The following is a 20530-nucleotide window of genomic DNA, read 5'->3' as shown; positions in this document are numbered from 1 at the left end:
CTATCTGTGCTAGCCGTCCCTAATTTAGTAGTGTAAGACTAGAGGGAAGGCAGCTAGTCATCACCACCCACCGCCAACTCTTGGGCTACTCTTTACCAACGAATAGTGGGATTGACCGTCACATTATACACCCCCACGGCTGGGAGGGCGAGCATGTTTAGCGCGACGCGGGCGCGAACCCGCGACCCTCGGATTACGAGTCGTACGCCTTACGCGCTTGGCCATGCCAGGCCAGCACTTTATGATGCAGTGCTTTTCAGGGCTGGTATCTATAGAGCTATGAATCTGAATCTCAATGAAATTTTTCTCTAGCGAGAAACAGGAATACTCTGTAAAAAGCCCGTTTCGCTAGTTGTGCGCCGAATATTCTACAATATTACTCTCCAAGGAAGATTAGAACATGTATGACTTATGTTCTCCTTCAGAATGTGTATTATATCTAAAGGTGAGAAATACTGTTGCTAAGTTTCGGGACTGGTGGTTGGTGATGAGATTTTTGTTTGTTCAGTACGGTTCAGATATCTACTGCTAAGTGGTTTCTGATATCAGGTTTCTTGCGGAATAGTAAATCTGAAGGATTATAAAAATAAAGACCAGGTTTTGTTACTCGTGGTAAGCACGACCCAGACAGCCGACTGTGCAATAAATAAAACGTTATCAGTTCAATAATAACCAGATAATTGTGTTAAGTTATGGTTATTATACAATAAGGAATAATGATTAAGAATATTTGAAGTAAATCATTGTGTACTAGTACACTTGATTGAATTATATGTAAATGAAGAAAGGTTTACAATCCTTCAATGCAGACTAGATGTGTTTAGAAAGTGATTTTTACGATTTCTTTCATTTCACAAATATTCTTCCCTTGAAGTGGTTTTATTTTGTTTTGTTTTTTTACAAACACGCATGTCTTATTTGCGTGAGTAATGTGTGGGATCTATAACTATATAGTTGTCTACTTGTATTTGAAGAAAATAAGGGAAGTGAGTCATGAGTCAAGAATAATTCATGTTTTCATAGAAAACGTATTATCATTAGAGTTAAGGATGATGAAGAGAACTCGACTTACCCTCAAACTAAATACTTCTTTCAACGTAAATTTCTGTAAGTTTGCTTTAAATTACTTTCCTGCTTTAACGAAGATTTTTAAATATCATTCTCCTGCTAACGTGATGACGTCATATGCAGTAACTCACAAGAACAACAAAATTAAAAAACAACAACATTGTAATAATGAAATGTTCTTCCTGGAAACCAGCATTAGATTAGATAAGAAATAAGCGTTGGAAACTAATTAATTAAAGTATTATTCATGGGGGCTGGAACATACATAAACTGGGGGTAGCACCTTAGTTGTTATGTTAACTGTGACTATTGATTTCAAACCTGAAACGGTGACTTTACGTGATAATTATGGAATACGGACAATGTCTCACTCAAATATTTATTATACAATTTATCTTTTTATCTACTGTTTTTTTTATTACTGTTTTGAAGACATCTTGAAAGTTTGTTTGTTTCAAAGTGGTAATATAATTAGGTATGTAATTTAGTAATTATAGCTTGTATTTTTCAAGATGAGAAGTTATGCATTGATGCAAAAAAATCGGTGCTTTGTTGCATACAGTTGGTGACTCATCAGCAAGAAATGGTTCTATTTCAATAAAACAATTGTCAAACACACTTCTCAGTCGAACGCAAGAGATTTCCGAGTGTCGCGGGTTCGAATCCCCGTCACACCAAACATGCTCGCCCTTTCAGCCGTGAGAGTGTTATAATGTGACGGCCAATTCCACTATTCGTTTGTACAAGAGTAACCCAAGAATTGGCGGTGGGTGGTGATAACTAGCTGCCTTCCCTCTAGTCTTACACTGCTAAATTAGGGACGGCTAACGCAGATAGCCTCATTTAGCTTTGCGCGAAATTAAAACAAATCAAACCCACTGACTTAAAATTTTCAAAAAATGATTGGAGAATACAAAAAAAACATACTTATACGGAAAAACAATGTCGTCTGAGCACAAAACAAATTTGACGAGGAAATTCATGTGAAGAAAAACTCAGAGCAACTGTTCATGATTGAAAGAACGTCCAAAAAACTTCTTGACAATTTATAAAAATTAAAGAAATTTTGTTGGTCGACTTCATTTTATTACCACATTCAAGTCTTACAGTTATAATGTTTACAAAGTGTGCAACTTACAATTTATCAAAGTACCACATTTTTTGTAGAAAAATTATGTTTATGAATAGAAATGCAACATCAAAAGTTAGTTTAGTTTGTTTTAAAGCGAGAATCAGTAATCATGGAGGTGAGACATTGTCCTGGACCCGATAATTATACACAACTCTATCCCTCGTTAAATGAAGCACTTTGCTGCTGTGTTAAAATTAAGGACTTTCCCACCCCCAGTGCCTCCTCGGTTCTGTCTATGGTGTTATTGTAATACTTTTTTCTTTCAGTTTTCTTTTTTTTTAAATAAAAATAATTAAATAATAATAAAAGTTAGGAAGTTTTAGGAGATAAAAATGTAATATTTGTTCAAACCAAATGATATGTTTTGGGTGTTTTAGCAGCTGATGTAATGAACAGTTTTCAGTGGAGTATGTATTTATATTTAGGCCCCAAGACAAGAATACCGCTTTCTACACAACTCTTAAGTAAGGTAATATTTATAATATAAATAACGTAAAGTCGTGCTTTCTGTTGTTTCATATAATATTATGATAGGCATTTGTGTGAAGATGGGTATAGCGGCTCTAGTTGTTGTTTTTTGGTTTTTTAATTTCGCACAAAGCTACTCGAGGGCTATCTGCGCTAGCTGTCCCTAATTTAACAGTGTAAGACTAAAGGAAGGCAGATAGATAGTCATCACCACACACCGCCAACTCTTGGGCTACTTGTTTTACCAACGAATAGTGGGATTGACTGAACAATTATAACGCCCCACGCCTGAAAGGGCGAGCATGTTTGGTGCGACGGGGGACTCTAGTTGTTAACTTGTAGGGATTTTCATATATTACAACGCTGGTCACTATCTCTCGTTAGTGAGTATCAGCCTTGACTCAGGACCATAAACAGTATGATTTAAATATACCTTACACGTGTATCTTTCATGGGTTAAATAACGATCCTGTCCTACTGATCCGCTTATATATTATTTTTAGAGATAGAAGTTATTCTAATTTGAAAGGGTAAAATTTGAAAATATGAGCAAACAGTATGCTTAAAAATATTTCTGTTACTATTTTTAAAGCCGAGTAATGAAGACTATATTTAACATTAAGGTAGTCTTGTAGGCAAACTAAAGAAGAAGAAATAAAACTATTGTGTATTATTTATAATGTATATAAATGGCCAGGTGGTTCCACTTCCACTAAACTCGTAATATGAGGGTTGCGGGTTCGAATCCCCGTCGCACCAAACATGGTAGCTCTTTCAGCCGTGGGGACGTTATAATGTAACGATCAATCCCACTATTCGTTGGTAAAAAAGGTAGCCCAAGAGTTGACGGTGGGTGGTGATGACTAGCTGCCTCTCCTCTAGTCTTACACTGCTAAATTAGGGACGGCTAGCACAGATAGCCCTCGAGTAGCTTTGCGCGAAATTCAAAACCAAACCAAAATTGATACTCCTCCGCAAAGGGATTCTGCGCTTGGAGAGGGACGAGACAGATTATACCTCTGAAGGCTCTTGAATTCTACGTGATCTACAACTTATTTTAGTTTCATATTCACCTCGAGTTTCACGCTAGCAGACACAGAGACAGAAGACCTTATTACCTTAAGAAGTAGCCCGAGACAGCAAGTTCAACTTAGTTAAACAGCGAGGCGTCATGCCGGCTGGGGAGTCGGAGCGGTCAGACACCGTGGAGAACGCTATAGCGTCTGATATAGAGGGAACAAGTCCATGTACAACAGGGACCAAAAGTAAGTCTAGTGACGGTGGCCATATAGTAAATGATAATGTAAAATTAAAATAACTGATGTTTATAGCTGAAAAAGAACTAAAAGCCAAACTAACTCCTACTAAAGATACTACAGTAAGAACTAGAAAAAAAAAGAAAACTTGTTAAGGATATTTTACTTTCAACTTCTGAAGATGGTGTTGCTAATATTACGGAAATAGATAACAATAAGCCAATAACTAGTAGTTTAAGTATCTCAAACCCCACCCTGGATATTCCACAACACACAAATTGATAACAAGACGAAGTTCTTTCTGACGACGAAGGCTTCACGCTTGTGCAGACTCGTAGTCAGAAAAAAACAACTTAAACAAAAGACAACCAATCCTGGTACACGTACACAACTCGCACCGAAATTACCGAAGCATGCCATTATAATCCAAGAAGTCCCTGGTAGTTTCAACCAACCACAACTGGCAAAAGAAATATACAGGTGCAAACCTACGGCAACGATTATTAACATTAAGCGTCTGCCTGGAGGCGGTGTTCTGGTTCTAGGAAAGGAACCCGCTGATTTGAACAGTTTATTGAAAGCTTGGCCTTCAGACGCATTTAAAACAAGACATATTACAATCCACTTACCTGGAGCTAAACCAACACCTAAATCATTTGTGATACGGGGTGTGCATAATTAAATGGACACAGAAGACATAAAGGATGCGTTAAGTACACTAAACATAAAACATTTCAGTGGACAGAATAATCTCAAACATCACTAAAAAACCCAGTAACTTAATCAAAGTAGTCACAGATAATAGCCAGGACATAACACAGTTCATTAATAATGGTATCACTATGTAGTACCAAAGGTACAAGGTTGAACAAACAAAAACACCAGCAGTGGTTGTCACACAGTGTTACCAATGCCAAAGGTTTGGACATGTTGCAGCAGCATGTCAAGCAACGGCCTGGCATGGCCAAGCGCGTAAGGCGTGCGACTCGTAATCCGAGGGTCGCGGGTTCGCGCCCGCGTCGCGCTAAACATGCTCGCCCTCCCAGCCGTGGGGGCGTATAATGTGACAGTCAATCCCACTATTCGTTGGTAAAAGAGTAGCCCAAGAGTTGGCGGTGGGTGGTGATGACTAGCTGCCTTCCCTCTAGTCTTACACTGCTAAATTAGGGACGGCTAGCACAGATAGCCCTCGAGTAGCTTTGTGCGAAATTCCAAAAACAACAAACAACAAATGTCAAGCAACTGCGCGTTGTATGGGCTGTGGGGAGAATCACCACATTTCACAATGCACTAAACAAAACCCCAAACCCAAATGCTGCAATTGTGGGGAGGAACATACGGCTAACTATAAAGGATGCCAAAAATATAAATCCATTAAAACACACTTGTATGAAATTAATAATCCCAACACGAACAAGCCGCCACCACCACGAACAATCAACGAACCCATACCTACCACTCCAGCACCACAAACACAACTACACAAACAAACACTTATGCTGCAGTCGTCAAAACTTCATCATTCCAACAGGAAAAACCATCACCATGTGAAGACGAAATACCCAAACCACCTCAAAACACACAACCAACAACAATTGAAACCACTCTGACATCTGCCATAACTTTCACCTTCTCGGAAATAATGGCAGAATATACAAACACCAACAGTCTCACAGACATAACAGTTAAAATCATATTGAAAAACATACACAAATTCTTGCCGCAAATTTTAACCTTCATCATAAACTCTACTAAACATGGATAACTTTACAGTACTACACATCAATATCCAGGGTGCTCTTGCTTCCAAGAAACATGAGATTGAAGAGGCAACAAACTCCATAAAACCAGATGTTATTATAATTAGTGAAACTCTCCTCTATAACTACCATCGGTTCAAATTAAACGGCTACTCCATTATTAGGCATGACAGGAAGGATACTAGAGATCCAAACAAAGGTATTTTATTATTGTACAGGACTGAACTTATAGTTCAGGAACTTAGCATTCCTTCCCGTAACGAATCCATAGTCATCAATATAAAAACGCATAATCATACTGACGTTACTGTGACGGGCATCTACTGCTCGCCTAGTACAGTGTTAGATGTAAATCTTTTGCATTCATTGTATAATAGCAATCGTAATCTAATTATTACAGGCGATCTAAATAGTAAACATATAGCATTCAACTGTCGAAGTACAAACGCAAATGGCAATTTACTTTTTCAATTTTTGGATGAATCAAACATGACTTTATTAAACGATGCAACACCGACACATATCTCGTACACACACGGCACCAGTGAAATACTGGACTTATGCCTGTGTTCGTCTAATATGAGTCGCAAATTCGTAAGCTTTCATGTTGCTCACGATTTGGACAGTGACCACCTCCCGGTTTGGTGTATCTTCAATCTCACCCCCCACTTAAACAATATTAAAGTTAAAGATCAACTGAATTATAACAAAGCTAATTGGCCATTTTTTCAAACTATCCTAAATCAAACCTTACCTCCCGAAGTATTACATATTGCCGCGGACGCATCAGATATACATGCAAACTGTCATATCATCTCCGAGTGTCTAAAACATGCAGCCAACAGCTCTATACCGAAACAAAAACACTTCACAACAATTCACTCATGGCAACCACATAAAGACATAATACACTTAATAAAAGACAGACGTATACTCCGCAGACAGTACATTCAAAATCGCAACCCCACACTTAAAGCACAGATCAACACTATAAGGAATAAGATACGACATTTAATCCGACAACAAAAACAAGAAAACTGGGACACCTTCTGTTCAGAACTAAATCACAAAACTGATCCAAAACAATTCTGGACACACTTAAAAAGATTTACGAATACAGGAACAACAAACACAGTATATCCACCACTTGAACTGGATGGAGAAACAGCGAACACTAACATAGAAAAAGTTGAGATATTTAAAAAACACCTAGAAAACACGTTCAAGACACATCATGAACCAGACATGAACAGATACTTCTATAATACAGTTAACAACTTTATAGATTACAACAGAAGCATTTTTACACCCAAATTTCCAGTCAACACTATTATACACCAAGAAAAAACAAAAGACTGGAGCACTCATCAACTGATTAAACATATTACTGTAACAGAAGTCGTAACTGCTATTAACAACACAAAAAACAAAGCCCCTGGAGAAGATGGTATTCAAGCTATGCTCCTAAAAAAAGGCACTCAGAGATTATATGAACACCTAACAGCGTTATTTAATCTATCACTATCAGCAGGATATATCCCCGTTTCTTGGAAGGAAGCAATAATATTAATGTTCCAGAAAGAAGGAAAGCCAGCGAATAAAACAAATAACTACCGCCCGATTAGCTTAACCAGTTGTATTGACAAAGTATTAGAGAGGATAATTACTAATCGTCTGTCAGTATACTTAGAAGAAAATTCAAAATTACCAGAAATTCAAAACGGATTTCGAAAATACCGCCAAACTTCAGACCACCTGATTCGACTTACAGAATCAATTACTGACAGCTTTAACAAAAACGAATGCACTGTAGCTTGCTTTCTCAATATTGAGAAAGCTTTTGACACAGTATGGCATTATGGTTTGCGTCATAGACTACATGAAATGGCTTTACCCCAGGAAACTATTCGTTGGCTGTCCAACTTTCTGGAAAACCGAAAGTGCAAAGTAAATGTGAATGGGGCCCACTCAGGGTCCTTTTCACCCGAAGCAGGAGTCCCGCAGGGAGGGGTTGTTAGCCCTATATTATTTATCATGTACGTGAGTAATATGCCTCTGTCGGACCTAAATTTAGGTTATGCATCACAGTTCGCTGACGATGTAGCAGTCTGGAAAAGTGCTCCCACTCCGTCAATAGCAGCAACGAACCTACAACCAGTCCTGAATAACATCGAAGAATACTGCCAGAAATACAGAATTAAAATCAATATTCCGAAAACCCAAGTCATATTATTCAGTAGACTGAATAAGCTGAAAAAAAGATCCACCAAAGCTCTATATGAATGGATCACTTTTACTGACTGCTACTTCTGCTAAATTTCTAGGTCTAACTTACGATTCAAAATTAACGTGGTTAACGCATATTAAAAATATACTGAAACGAATCTGGAAAAGAGCAAACTATGCAAGAAGTCTTTCAGGTAAAATCCAAGGAACATCACCAGACAACATACTTAAAATCTACAAAACGTACATTAGACCCGTAATAGAATATGCATCACCTGCCTGGATTAACATAGCAACCACACATTTACAGAAACTTCAACGTATACAAAATTCAGTACTAACTTCAGCATATAAAGTACCACGTAGCACCTCAACCACATTCATGCACAAGTATGCGAACATAGACACAATATCTGAAAGACTCTTGCATAATTCTCTAAAATATTTCAATAAGAATTGGCATAAGAATGACTTAATGTGTGATCTCGACAGATACCACGTACATGATGTAAATAGTCCTAAATACCTCTCCCCTTTTAACATGTATTTAAGGAATGTTGCACAAGCTGGCCACCTTGCACTAGACACTTAGTCCTTGTTTTTCTTTTAATGATCCTAAATTTTTTCATTATTATTATTATTATTTTTATTTATTTATTTTTTTAATTTTATTCTTACTATTAGTAGTAGTAGCATTTTCTCCATGGAGAAAAGCAACATAAGAAGAAAAAGGAGAAAAATACAAAATATATATATATGAAAAATACAAAAAAAAATCAAAAGGAAAAAAATACAGAAAATGTATTAAAATAAAAAAAAGGAAGAAATAATTAAAGGAAAAAAAAACTTTTCTTGTGCGTCCATGCATGGACTGTCCCTGAAATGGGCCTGAGTACGGTGTTATACTTTTACTCTGGCCCAAAGCTATTATAAAACAAATCCCTGAATGACAGACGCTATCAACGTTCGGGAGGGAGGAAGAGGTCTAATGTACCTAACCCTCCTGGGTATTTAACATCAATACCCAAATACCCACTTAGCGAGACTCGAACTCCTCCGCAAAATAAAAAATCGCAAAAGTTTTATTTTATCCTGAGTATTCTCTAAAACACGTTTTTTAACATTTTCATTCATGAGATTTACCTAGTTATGGTTCAAGAGCCTCGTGAAGTTTTCTAAAACTTTCAGAATTGTCAGAACTCAAACCATGTCTAGCAGATACAAATATTCTTGTTCGTGGTGGTATGGATGTGAAAAGTTCAGTGTTTGTACCTTTGCAAAGTTAAATTATCTAAAATGTAGGATCTACTTTAAAATGACTTTCAAAACAACCTGCGTTTTTCCATATTCGGAAGTAAGTAGATCGCTTTTAAAAAATGATTACTATTATAACCTGACTAGTTAACGCTGGACTGAATAATTACAATAGAAACACCTAGCGACCAGGGCCATGGCCTTACGTTATATCAGACAAATTTGACTACCACATCACTCCTGATACTATTGGAATGCAGATGTATGAGTTCATTTTTTATCTGTTTAACTGAGACAGTTAAATTTTATTATTGAGAGCATGCCACATCGGTGACGAATGAGAAAAAATATGATCAATAGAAATAAGAAATACCCTCTTCCCTTACATCCAGTCACTATCGTACAAGAGTTCATTTCACATAGATTAGCTCAGAATAGTGTGTCAGTGTCATGTTGAGTCACTGCCACTTCCATATTTTCTGGACTTTATCATCCTTGAACGTATCGCAGTTTCTAATCCCACGTAACCTACTTGATAATGTGTACAATGGTAACAATATTTTAATATCTATATTACATTGCTGTATTAGTAGCTTACTTCCGAAGGTCAAGTTAAACAACAATGATTACAGTATCAGGACCTTGAGTTGATGTATCTGAAATTCATCCAAAAATAACTGAGCGATAAGAAAAGGGTCAAAATCCTACTTTGGCTAAACAGTAGGCGGTACCTCCAAAACACTGCACAATAAAGAAATTTGGCATCATTGTATTCACATGCTGTGAAACTGGATTTACCTGTGGCGGTGCCAAGGGGGGACTTGAGGGGTATTGAGCCCCCCAAAATAAACCAAGCCCCTCAATATTATTACCTACATATATTCATAAAATATGGAAAACACTTCCTCTTTTACATATACGCATATTTTCATAAACAGATTATTTCTAATTTGTAATAATGAATTTTAATCAGAGTATGAGTTTCCAATGAAAACTGCATTGAAAACGCAGTTTAAAATAACACACCTTTCTGAAATGTACTTTGGTATTTACATTATTATAATTTACCATGTATACTTCTTATTGATGGCATTTTGGGAAGCCCCCCACAGTTTACCTCAACCCCATAGCCCCCTCAACGAAAATATCCTGGCGCCGCCACTGGGATTTACAGAATCATCGCTAAGTTACATTGTAATGTGGTGAGTGATGAATTAATTCAGTTTTACAGCGAATGAATAAATTGATTTAATGTGGGTTAGGCCAATTTGTTTTATTGCATTGTTGTGTTTGCTCGCAGTGTGACGTAAAGCATAAATTTGACTTTATATCGCTTAGATGTTTCAGGATGAATATGTGTGTATGTAAATATGATGCAGTTAGAGAAACAATAACTTATGAAGCTTACACTTATAATTCCGTACCAAAATCATATTAACGATGATATAAACAAGTTTTGGTGTAAGTATCAGATGTTTAGAACCAACCTATCGTCGTTATTACAGTTCCAGAGAAGAACAAAGATTGTCCAAAACTCCAGTTTGGTTCCTTTTCAACATTATTAGCAGCGGAGACGCCCCTGTTGTTAGCTAGGATTATCTTTTCAATAAAATCCTCCAAACCGTTATCTGTTTAAAAAGAAAAAATATCAAATTCTGTACTCCTGATAAATACATAATACCAGTCTAAAGTTCTTTAGTACGTGCTTAAACTTGACTATCATACAGAAATGTTCATTGTATGCAATAAAAATGAATATCATATTAATAACTGACTGGTAAGTTTTCTGTTGTCTAAGAGACAGATAAGCTGAGAGGCAAGCGTTACACATTGATATTCTGTGAAATAATATATCTGATGATCCATTATCAGTAGTGTATCAATAGGAATGTAGTATATGTTTTCCTCAAGAAAATTCGATAATTATCAAATTATCGTATGTGTATCAATTCTATATATTACTTTATTATGACGATATTATTATTTTTCGCAAAGGTGTGTGACGTCACATGTATAAAGTCTTATAGCTAATCAAGTTAACGAAAATTGAAGTTTTGTTTTTTCGTCATAAAATTCAATTATCTAGAACGAAATTTTTTTTTTTAGAAGAGCGATGTGGAAAGAACTATTTAACCCATTAGATTATGTGCTGATTTTTTCTCAAGTATATTTAAAATTGTACTTGAAGTGACTGTGTGTATTTTTTTTATAGCAAGGCCACATCGGGCTATCTGGTGAGCCCACCGAGGGGAATCGAACCCCTGATTTTAGCGTTGTAATTCCGAAGACATAGCGCTGTACTAGCGGGGGGCGTTAAGTTACTTGATTGCTGTCTGCGCTAGCCATCCCTAATTTTTAAGGAAGACAGCCACTAAACACCACCCACCGCCAACTATGGGAATACACTCTTTTACCAGTGAAAAGTGGGATTGAAGATAACACTATAATACCCTCACGTCTAAAAGGGAAAGAGTGTTTGTTGATGGGGTTAGAACTCGTGATTTACAAATTGCTTGCTGAGCACTACCAGGCTATGCCACATCCATAGAAATAGAAAACTTGTTTAGAATCTCGAATAATTTTTCTTCCAGTGCTTGTAATATCCCAGTGTGGTATTCAGGTATAATATCAAACAGATAGTACTGAAATATCCGGAAAAAAAAGACTTCAGATGTATTTTTCAGAGTAGAAATTAAGCCTAAGAATAAGCAAATACAAGCAAACAAAAAAAAACGACAACAAACCTTTATTCACAACAAGGTTTAGTGTAGTTGTCACTTCAGTAGTTGATCGGGTTGAAGGAAGTTAGAAGGATTATTCTTGTAACAAACATTCAGACAAAGTTTCAAGTAAAGCGTCTCTTAACAAATTGTTTTTTGTTTTTTTTTACATTAGATATGATTCCAAATAACCAATGAAGAGGAGATAACCCTAACTCATTCATGCTACTCTTTGAGATGTGATTATCTCCTTTCCCCTGAGGTGTAAATTATTTATTTTCTAATGCATCAAATGCGTTCTACTATAAAGTACATCAAATAAGTTCCACTGTAACATACATTAGACAAATTCCAGTGTAAAATACATCAGATAAGTTCCACTGTAAAATAATAAAGTTTTGTCATTTTAAAATATGAAGAGTGTATTCTTTATTCTATATACAGTAGTACTTGATACTAGGAGTCGACAACGATTAGAAATAATTTACACACCAAAATACCTCCCTATGGAGTCCCTAAGCAACAAACCAAACACTCAAGGTTATGATTTATTATGTGCATATATATATATATCCGGTGTAACAATTCTAATATTTCTAAACCAGCAACTTTTTTACCTACTACCTATTTACTTGATCACGTCAACGGGGCTAGTGCCTCGAGGGATCAAAGTATCGCTTCAAGATTTCTTCAGTTCACTTGATTGATCTGCGAGTATCCGATTTTGATATTTCGATACAAATACACATATAAACAGAAATAATGTAAATAATAAACATATCATGGAGTACGTAAAAACCTTTTCAACCTAGCTCATTCAAATAAATGGCACTTAAAATGTCGATGAACAGATATGCAACAATTTCTATATACTTTATGCAGGTATAACATAAAGTAAATTGGTTTTAGGTTTTTGGAATTTCGCACAAAGCTACTCGAGGGCTATCTGCGCTAGCCGTCCCTAATTCAGCAGTGTAAGACTAGAGGAAAGGCAGCTAGTCATCACCACCCACCGCCAACTCTTGGGCTACTCTTTTACCAACGAATAGTGGAATTGACCGTAACATTATACACCCCCACGGCTAGGAGGGCGAGCATGTTTGGCGCGACGCGGGCGCGAACCCGCGACCCTCGGATTACAAGTCACGCGCTTGGCCATGGCAGGCCGACACATAAAGTAAACAAGCAAGAGTATTAAATATTATGAATTTACAAGTGAAATAGAAATCCTGCTGTTACAAATAACGAAACAAGAATTAAAACCAAATCACAATAAAAACATTGATAAACTCTATTCCCTTCTTCGACAGTTTTTTTTACGCTTATATTCCTGGCCCGGCATGACTAGGTGGGTTAAGGTACTCGACTCGTAATACCAAACATGATTGTCTTTTCAGCCGTGGGGGCGTTAAAAAGTGACGTTCAATCCCACTATTTCGTTGGTAAAAGAGTTGGCGGTGAGTAATGATGACTAGTTGCCTTTCCTCTAGTCTTACACTACTATAATACATTAGGACGGCTAGCGTAGATAGCCCTCGTGTAGCTTCGCGCGAAATTCAAAGCAAACTTATCTTCTTTATCAGGAGTTTGAATTAATCATGTTGATATGAAAAAGATATCTTTGTGTAAAATGTAAGTTAAACTAGTATATGAATATTCATGAAGTGTCCTCTCAAATATTCAAATTGTAAAATCTAAGATATTAATGTAATGTATGAAAACCTTTTTTTTTTAATTATTTTTATTTAAGCACTAAGTTACACATTGAACTATCTGTGGTGTGTTTAGCATGATAATCAAGACGTGGTTTTTAGTGTTATAAGTCTTTCGACTTACTGTTAAACCACTGGAGAGGTGTTTGCTATTGTTATTGAAGAGAAAGCTGCTTATAATAATAACGCAACAATTAATACCATATTAAGAACTCTAGTAGCCATTTTCAATGACATGACACAATTTGACAGCCAACAACACCCTATGATGACTAATGAGCAAACCACTTAACAAACCATCCACCCCCACATCGCAGATGGTCATCACACCTTATGTGTTGGGGTAATCTTCTTTTAGTGTTATGTTTTTTTAATTATTCGCCCTCTGGCATGCCTCTGTAAAAATGTGATGTCACATAAACTTTCTACACCATTGTGCAAATTAATTGAAACAAATGATCATTTTACAATATTTTCAGCATGGCGGCCGGTGTAGGCTCGCTGGACCCGCTGATTTTCTTTAATAGTCATTTTGTCACAAAGATGGCGTCATTAGCTGTGTTTTGCAGTACGGACGATCTAATTTTGGGATATATGACGAAATTTTGAGTAATATTACGTCATTCGAAAATTGCGTTAGAAGGGCAAGGAGACCAGTCAAAAAACAACTTCTTACCAACTCAATGAAGAAAAAACTGTATCAATGGGGTCTGAAATTCAAGAACTAGACGCAAGAACAATGAAGGAAGGTGTTATTCAGTGACGAGACTCATTTCTTCGTACAGGGTCAAAGAAGTCTGCATGTTTGCAGATCTCCAGGTGAGAAACTTCGAGAATCTCACATCAATCAGTTCGTAAAACATCCCTTGAAGAAGATGTTTTAGAGCTTTTACAGCTACTATGGCGTCGGAGGCTTACATATCGTAGAAGGTATGATGCGAGGACCACTACTGTGGTACATCGAAGTTTTGCAGAGAAGAGTCGTTCCAGAATTGAAAAAGAGATTTCCAGATGGATCTGGCATTTTTCAGCAAGATCTGGCTCCTTGCCACACATTGAAACTTGTGAAGAATTTTATGACTACAACGCGAATAAAGGTGCTGGTCCGGCCTGGAAACTCTCCGGACTTAAATCCTATTGAAAATCTTTGGGCGATTTGTAAAGAAAGACTTTGGGGAAAAGACTGTACTACGAAAGATAAGCTAACTGAGGCCATAATTGAGGTATGGTACCGCGATCCAAAAATTAATAAAGATAGCAGTCAACTCGTGGACTCGATGCCAAAGCGAATTAATGATCTTCTGAAAAATGAAGACGGTCATATCATGTATCAATTTGTGAGTAATTTTTTGATTCTCAGAAATAAAACGCAAAAAATTGAAAAAATCGTAATTTTCCATCTTGTTTCAATTAATTTGCACAAGGGTGTATCTCATAAGGATGTACTCTCACTGTAAGGATCCCTGACTATGGAGTTTCTTTTTAAGAATCACAATTACAAATGTGCTTCTCTTACCTGAAACACACGGGAAGCCTTTCAAGAACTCTTTCTTTAACGACTGTAACTGATCTCGGATTTCCATTTCAATAGGATATTCTAACCACCAAAATATATATGCTCCTATCATTAAAAAACTTAGGTAGAGCACAGTTGTTCCAAAAGCAAGAAGTTACTTCTCCTCACCCAGCAACACTGCTTCAACTGAGGAGCTGTTATCTGCAGGAGAGGCTGATTTTCGGTTCCTCTTTCCATAACTTTTTTAACAACGTGATATATTTCTGTTCAACCAGTCTTGTTCTCCCTACCTATGCTTCATCATTTTATGTCTCCAAGTGTTGCGCGGCTCTAACGTAACAAAAAGGTCGTGTATCTCGGTTTAGGTACCTACCAATCTTAGAGATGTAGGACAGCACGTGACGTTGAAAGCCCCCTCAAGGAGAATGATACATCTTATTTCTATTGTTAAATAAGACTGGCTTAATATGTGTTTTTCTTTAAAATAAAGCTTAACCACTTTATTCGCTTTTATATCGTTGTAAATTCGTATTAATACATACTTTGTATCCTCAAATTATTTATACATACGTCATCGACTAACAGCTCTGCACGCTAATTCATTGCTTATCAAACGTAGTACATAGTACATTTGATAAATGTTATCAGACATTAGAAGAGAGATGCCTTTTTAACCAAATTTTTATTATTTGAAATTTTCTACGTAACTCTGTTTATGCAGTGGAAGATATATTATCATGAAAAATATATATTTTAAGTTACAAGCTAGTAAGTGCATACCAACTTGGGTTAAACATTGTCCAGTAGATAACGTGCCGGATTTTAGATCTGATGTTCCATGGTCCGTGTTCCGTTACAGCCAAAAATAAGTCGCACTCTGTACTTTGGAGCTATAGATATATTATAAAACTGACGGTCAATTTCCACTATTCGGCTTCACAATAGTAGATAAAGATTTTGCAGTGACTGGTACTGAGTAGCTGCCTTCTCTCTCTCTCTTTCTCTGTCACTTCAAAATTGGGGGTAGCTAATGTAATTATCCCTCTAGGAGCTTTACGCGGAAATTAAACACAAGAACCTGTAATATATTGTATTCATCTTTATATACCGTTGGAAAAACAGAGTTGTGGCTGTCCAACAACATTCTGCACTCACGGATTATTTTGCGATTTCATAAAATGCATTATGAAGTTTATGTTAGATAATAAAACTCACGTCAGGAAAAGCTGGAATGGTAGTTTTGAGTAACAGCAGTTGTCACCAGACTAGTTAGATCGATGTCAGGGAATGTAACTCATTAGATGACATGAGATGATATTGTTCTTATTTCGAAGTGTGTTTCGTATTACAATCACTAAAACACGGCAGTGAAGTAAAACATGATCGCAAGTTCTAGTTCGAGAACTGCAAATGTACCACAAGTTGTTTGTAAGAAAAAAATAATTAAACTTGTAAGTAGATTCAACCTTGATTTAACGTTGACGATAAAATAAAATTAAAGAAGAAAAAAATATTAAAATATATTTTTGTTGCTTTTCAAAGCCTTTAATCCGTATCATAAATATAGCACACTTTCGTACAGTTCGTAAAAACAAGGCGCCCTGTGAACATGTTTAGCGGCTCATCAAAGCCGCTGTTGACGTCAATTCGTATGCTGCACGTGACAGATAATTTAAAGCTTATCGAGACAATGGTAAAAGCTAATAACGCATGGATATTCATACTACTAGTTATTACTTTGTAGACAGTTATATTTTCTCAACTATTATTTTCCAAATCCAGATAAGGAAGAACCTCAAGCAACGACTCCTTCAACGTTCCAAGCAGCCAATTACTTCTTTTCTTTTAGTTTTATTAATAATTTCTCAAGTGATTCAATGTAAGCTGTTCACACAGACCACATTGTCTTATGCACAGTCCTTTTATTTCGGTTTAAAATATTTTACTTTATACCTTATACATTACTATTAAAAAAGAAATTATCCAGATATAGTTTTATATATATTTACATGTAATTCTGTGAAAGTCGTTGTGGCTAGGTGTACAAGCGTCTTACTGCTTGAACATACTAAAGTACTGTCATACTTCGAAATGGTCAAAGTTATAAAAATGGAAGTTACCTTGATTTCGTTCAGATGAGATTAATAAAATTTATTTTTAATACTTATGACTATGCCAGGCCTAATTACGATAAATACGATTTTGTTTTTGCTATATTAGTTAGCCTCGCTTCTAAACCTGACATACGAGTTATAAAAACTAGATTTACTCTGCTTTTATACACGGTGAAAATGTAATAGAAGATAATTATCTTTGTTGTAGTAATCTAGTTGTTAAAAACGAATATAGATTACAACCAAAAGTATGTTATTGTTATGTCAAAATAAACTCAAAACTTCGCTATTACATGTCTTACGATGAAAATACTGATATTAATCACAGAGTAACGAAACTCTTGCTTATACGTACGATAATGGAAAAAAAACCTTTTTTAATACGCAACGTGCAACCCCCAACTTCATGAAACTTTTATCCTGTGTAGATTTGCGATAGGGGTAACGATAACAATTTCCTGTTTTGCCTTCGTTTCCCGTCACAGAGACTTTATTTTTCTCCATTCGAATATAGAGAAAGAAAGGCTGGGCAGCTGAATTTGTTGCTGGTAGTGGAGTACAACTACGGTGTAGAGTTACACACAGATACGACGTTTACGGAGTTATAAAGTGATGAAAATCGTCAGAAACAGATCTAAATTATCAGTTTTTCAAGTATCTAGCCAGTATTCCAGCGAAAAACTGTCATATGTGGCCAGAAATGAAAAAACAACAAAGAAAACAACAACTTGTAATTATGTTCTCGGAGCGTTGCTACTTGTTTAAAATACACGGGGTGCAGATATGACGTCATGAATACGCCACACGCGTTTTCAAATTACAGACTTACAAAGCGATGCATAGCGTTATTACTACTGGTTAGCGCGTCGCCATTGCACGTAGCTAAGTAAATATCTTTTGTCTTTGGACAAGAAAAAAAAAACATATTTCAGCAGAGATTACTATACAAGGCTGCAAATCGAACATAGCCACCATGCGCTGTCATCCTTACAAGCACCTCAAGTGAGTTTGGCGCCACGGGTAATCGGCTAGTAAGAATTATTCTTGAAGTGGAAGCATGTCATAACCACACGTTTACTAATTATTGCTAGTACTAACACAGTTTTATTTATCAATATTGTAACTGATCAGTCGTTATACGTTTATTTTAATACGTACGCTTATTTCAGAATAGTTTTTTGTTGTTTTTTTACATGTGACATATATTCGTGACTGTATATTGCACAAGTCCCGCCTGTTCTCGAAATGTGCAGAAGATTATTCATAGTAAGAATAAACAATACTTGTTTCACGAGAACGCGCTATAACACTGTTGAATTATCAACAAACTCGCGTGATTCGTATAAAAAGCGGAGAGACATCAATATTATTGGACAGCTACAGTCATTGTACCATAGGCACCGGAAGCTACAATTGTGATTAAAGCCTATTAATCCGAAAATCACAGAATTTGACCAGGAACGTTTGTAAACTCCTAACATATAAACTGTTCAACTTCAGTGAATTAACTTCGGAGTTTATTATTTCTACAAGGACATTAAATATCTTTGCTGGAAAAAGTCAGCTTGTAAGGATTTGAGACCAATCAACCTAGCTAGCTTAAGTGAGGTATTTGGTAATATCAACTCAAAATTTATTTCCTCGTCACGGACCTGAATCTTCGATAAAATATTCAGTTCTAGACCGGATATAAAAAATTAGTATTGGCTGCAAGTTTGCAAAATTCTTGTATATAAACCAGCATTTGTATTAACTATTAGTAACAACCGTTATTATAAAATCTATTTTTGTTTGTTTGTATATCAAAATATATTTGTGTTAAAGATTTGTTTGTTTGTTTTTTTTGGAATTTCGCACAAAGCTACTCGAGGGCTATCTGTGCTAGCCGTCCCTAATTTAGCAGTGTAAGACTAGAGGGAAGGCAGCTAGTCATCACCACCCACCGCCAACTCTTGGGCTACTCTTTTACCAACGAATAGTGGGATTGACCGTCACATTATACACCACCACGGCTGGGAGGGCGAGCATGTTTAGCGCGACGCGGGCGCGAACCCGCGACCCTCGGATTACGAGTCGCACGCCTTACGCGCTTGGCCATGCCATTGTGTTAAAGAAGAAAATTATGTTTCAATCTTCTGGACAAATATAATAAATTTATTACATATTAAGATTAAATTAATGTTAATTTTCAAATTAAAATTAAAATTTCCAGACCCCCAGTGGCTCAGCGGTACGTCTGCAGGTTTACAACGCTAAAAACCGGGTTTCGATACCCGTGGGGGGCAGAACATAGATAGCCCATTGTGTAGCTTTGTTCTTAGTTCAAATAATTAAAATTTCCAGTTATTTGAAATAATACGTGACGTGTGTAACATATTAAATCGGACACTTGTCCGAGATAAATTATAAGTAAGACCATGAATTAATTATATATGCAAAAACGGCTCGTTTGGGTTGAAAAAATATTTTACCCAAACGAGCCGTTTTTGCATATATATTTTTCTACAAGTGGGTTTTCTCGACATCACTGATCATGAATTAATTAATGTTAATGAAGTAAGCATATCTTTGATATCGTATAAAGTTTGTTTCTTGAATTTCATGTAAAGCTACAGGAGAGCTATCTGCGCTAGCCGTCCCTAATTTAACAGTGTAAGACTAGATGAAAGGCAGCTGGTCATCACCACCCACCGTCAACTCTTGGGCTACTCTTTTACCAACGAATAGTGGGATTGATTGTACCTTTATAACGACTCCAAACAAACCAAACTAAATACGAATGATATTGAAATATGCTATATATATACTCTTCAAAAAAAGAAACCCAAAAGGCAAAATATGAGACAAATTGTTAACAAGTTTATTCCGGGTAGTTCTGTATGACATGTGTGTAACTTTGCACATTTACTGCTGAACATCCAAAGTCTGCAAAGGCGAAGTCCACGCTCACTAGGTGAAGTTTAACGTCACTCAACATCAATAACGAGTATGCCCCCCGTGAGCATCAATAACTGCTTGGCATCTCCTGCCCATGGAAGCGATGAGATGACGAATCACATCCTGTGGAATGGCTGTCCACTCAGTCTGCAAAGCTGCTGCAAGCTGAGGTAGAGTCTACGGTTGAGGTTGTCGCCGTCGCAGACGTCGGTGCAACTCGTCCCAAAGATGTTCGATGGGGTTTAACTCTGGTGATCTGGAGGGCCAGGGAAGAAGGTTGATGTTGTGGTGTCTCAAGAAGACAGTGGTGAGTCGGGCTGTGTGAGGACGGGCGTTGTCATGTTGAAAAAACGTCATTGACGTTCAC

At 36.6% G+C, this 20530-nt stretch overlaps 1 protein-coding gene across 3 annotated transcripts in view; it reads right to left on the bottom strand.

Annotated features, from left to right (window-relative positions):
- The window catches only part of LOC143223001 (potassium channel subfamily K member 1-like), a 29567-nt gene extending 13927 nt beyond the window's left edge, over nt 1–15640 (bottom strand). The window contains exons 1-2 of one of the 3 annotated variants that reach the window (XM_076450337.1): nt 15113–15632; nt 10652–10792 (exon numbers count right to left, since the gene is read on the bottom strand). In XM_076450337.1, the coding sequence (XP_076306452.1) occupies nt 10652–10792; nt 15113–15224 (253 nt within the window). In that variant the 5' untranslated portion in view covers nt 15225–15632. Of the gene's footprint in view, nt 1–4178; nt 4486–10651; nt 10793–15112 lie in introns of those variants that run through there. The other 2 variants (XM_076450338.1, XM_076450336.1) reach the window with 2 other exon arrangements.
- Nucleotides 15641–20530: the final 4890 nt, after the last annotated feature.

This window comes from Tachypleus tridentatus, chromosome 8 (genome assembly GCF_004210375.1).
Source record: "Tachypleus tridentatus isolate NWPU-2018 chromosome 8, ASM421037v1, whole genome shotgun sequence".
Taxonomy (NCBI): domain Eukaryota; kingdom Metazoa; phylum Arthropoda; class Merostomata; order Xiphosura; family Limulidae; genus Tachypleus; species Tachypleus tridentatus.
The sequence above is the reverse complement of the archived record's forward strand: the minus strand, read 5'-3'. Positions and strand labels throughout refer to the sequence as shown.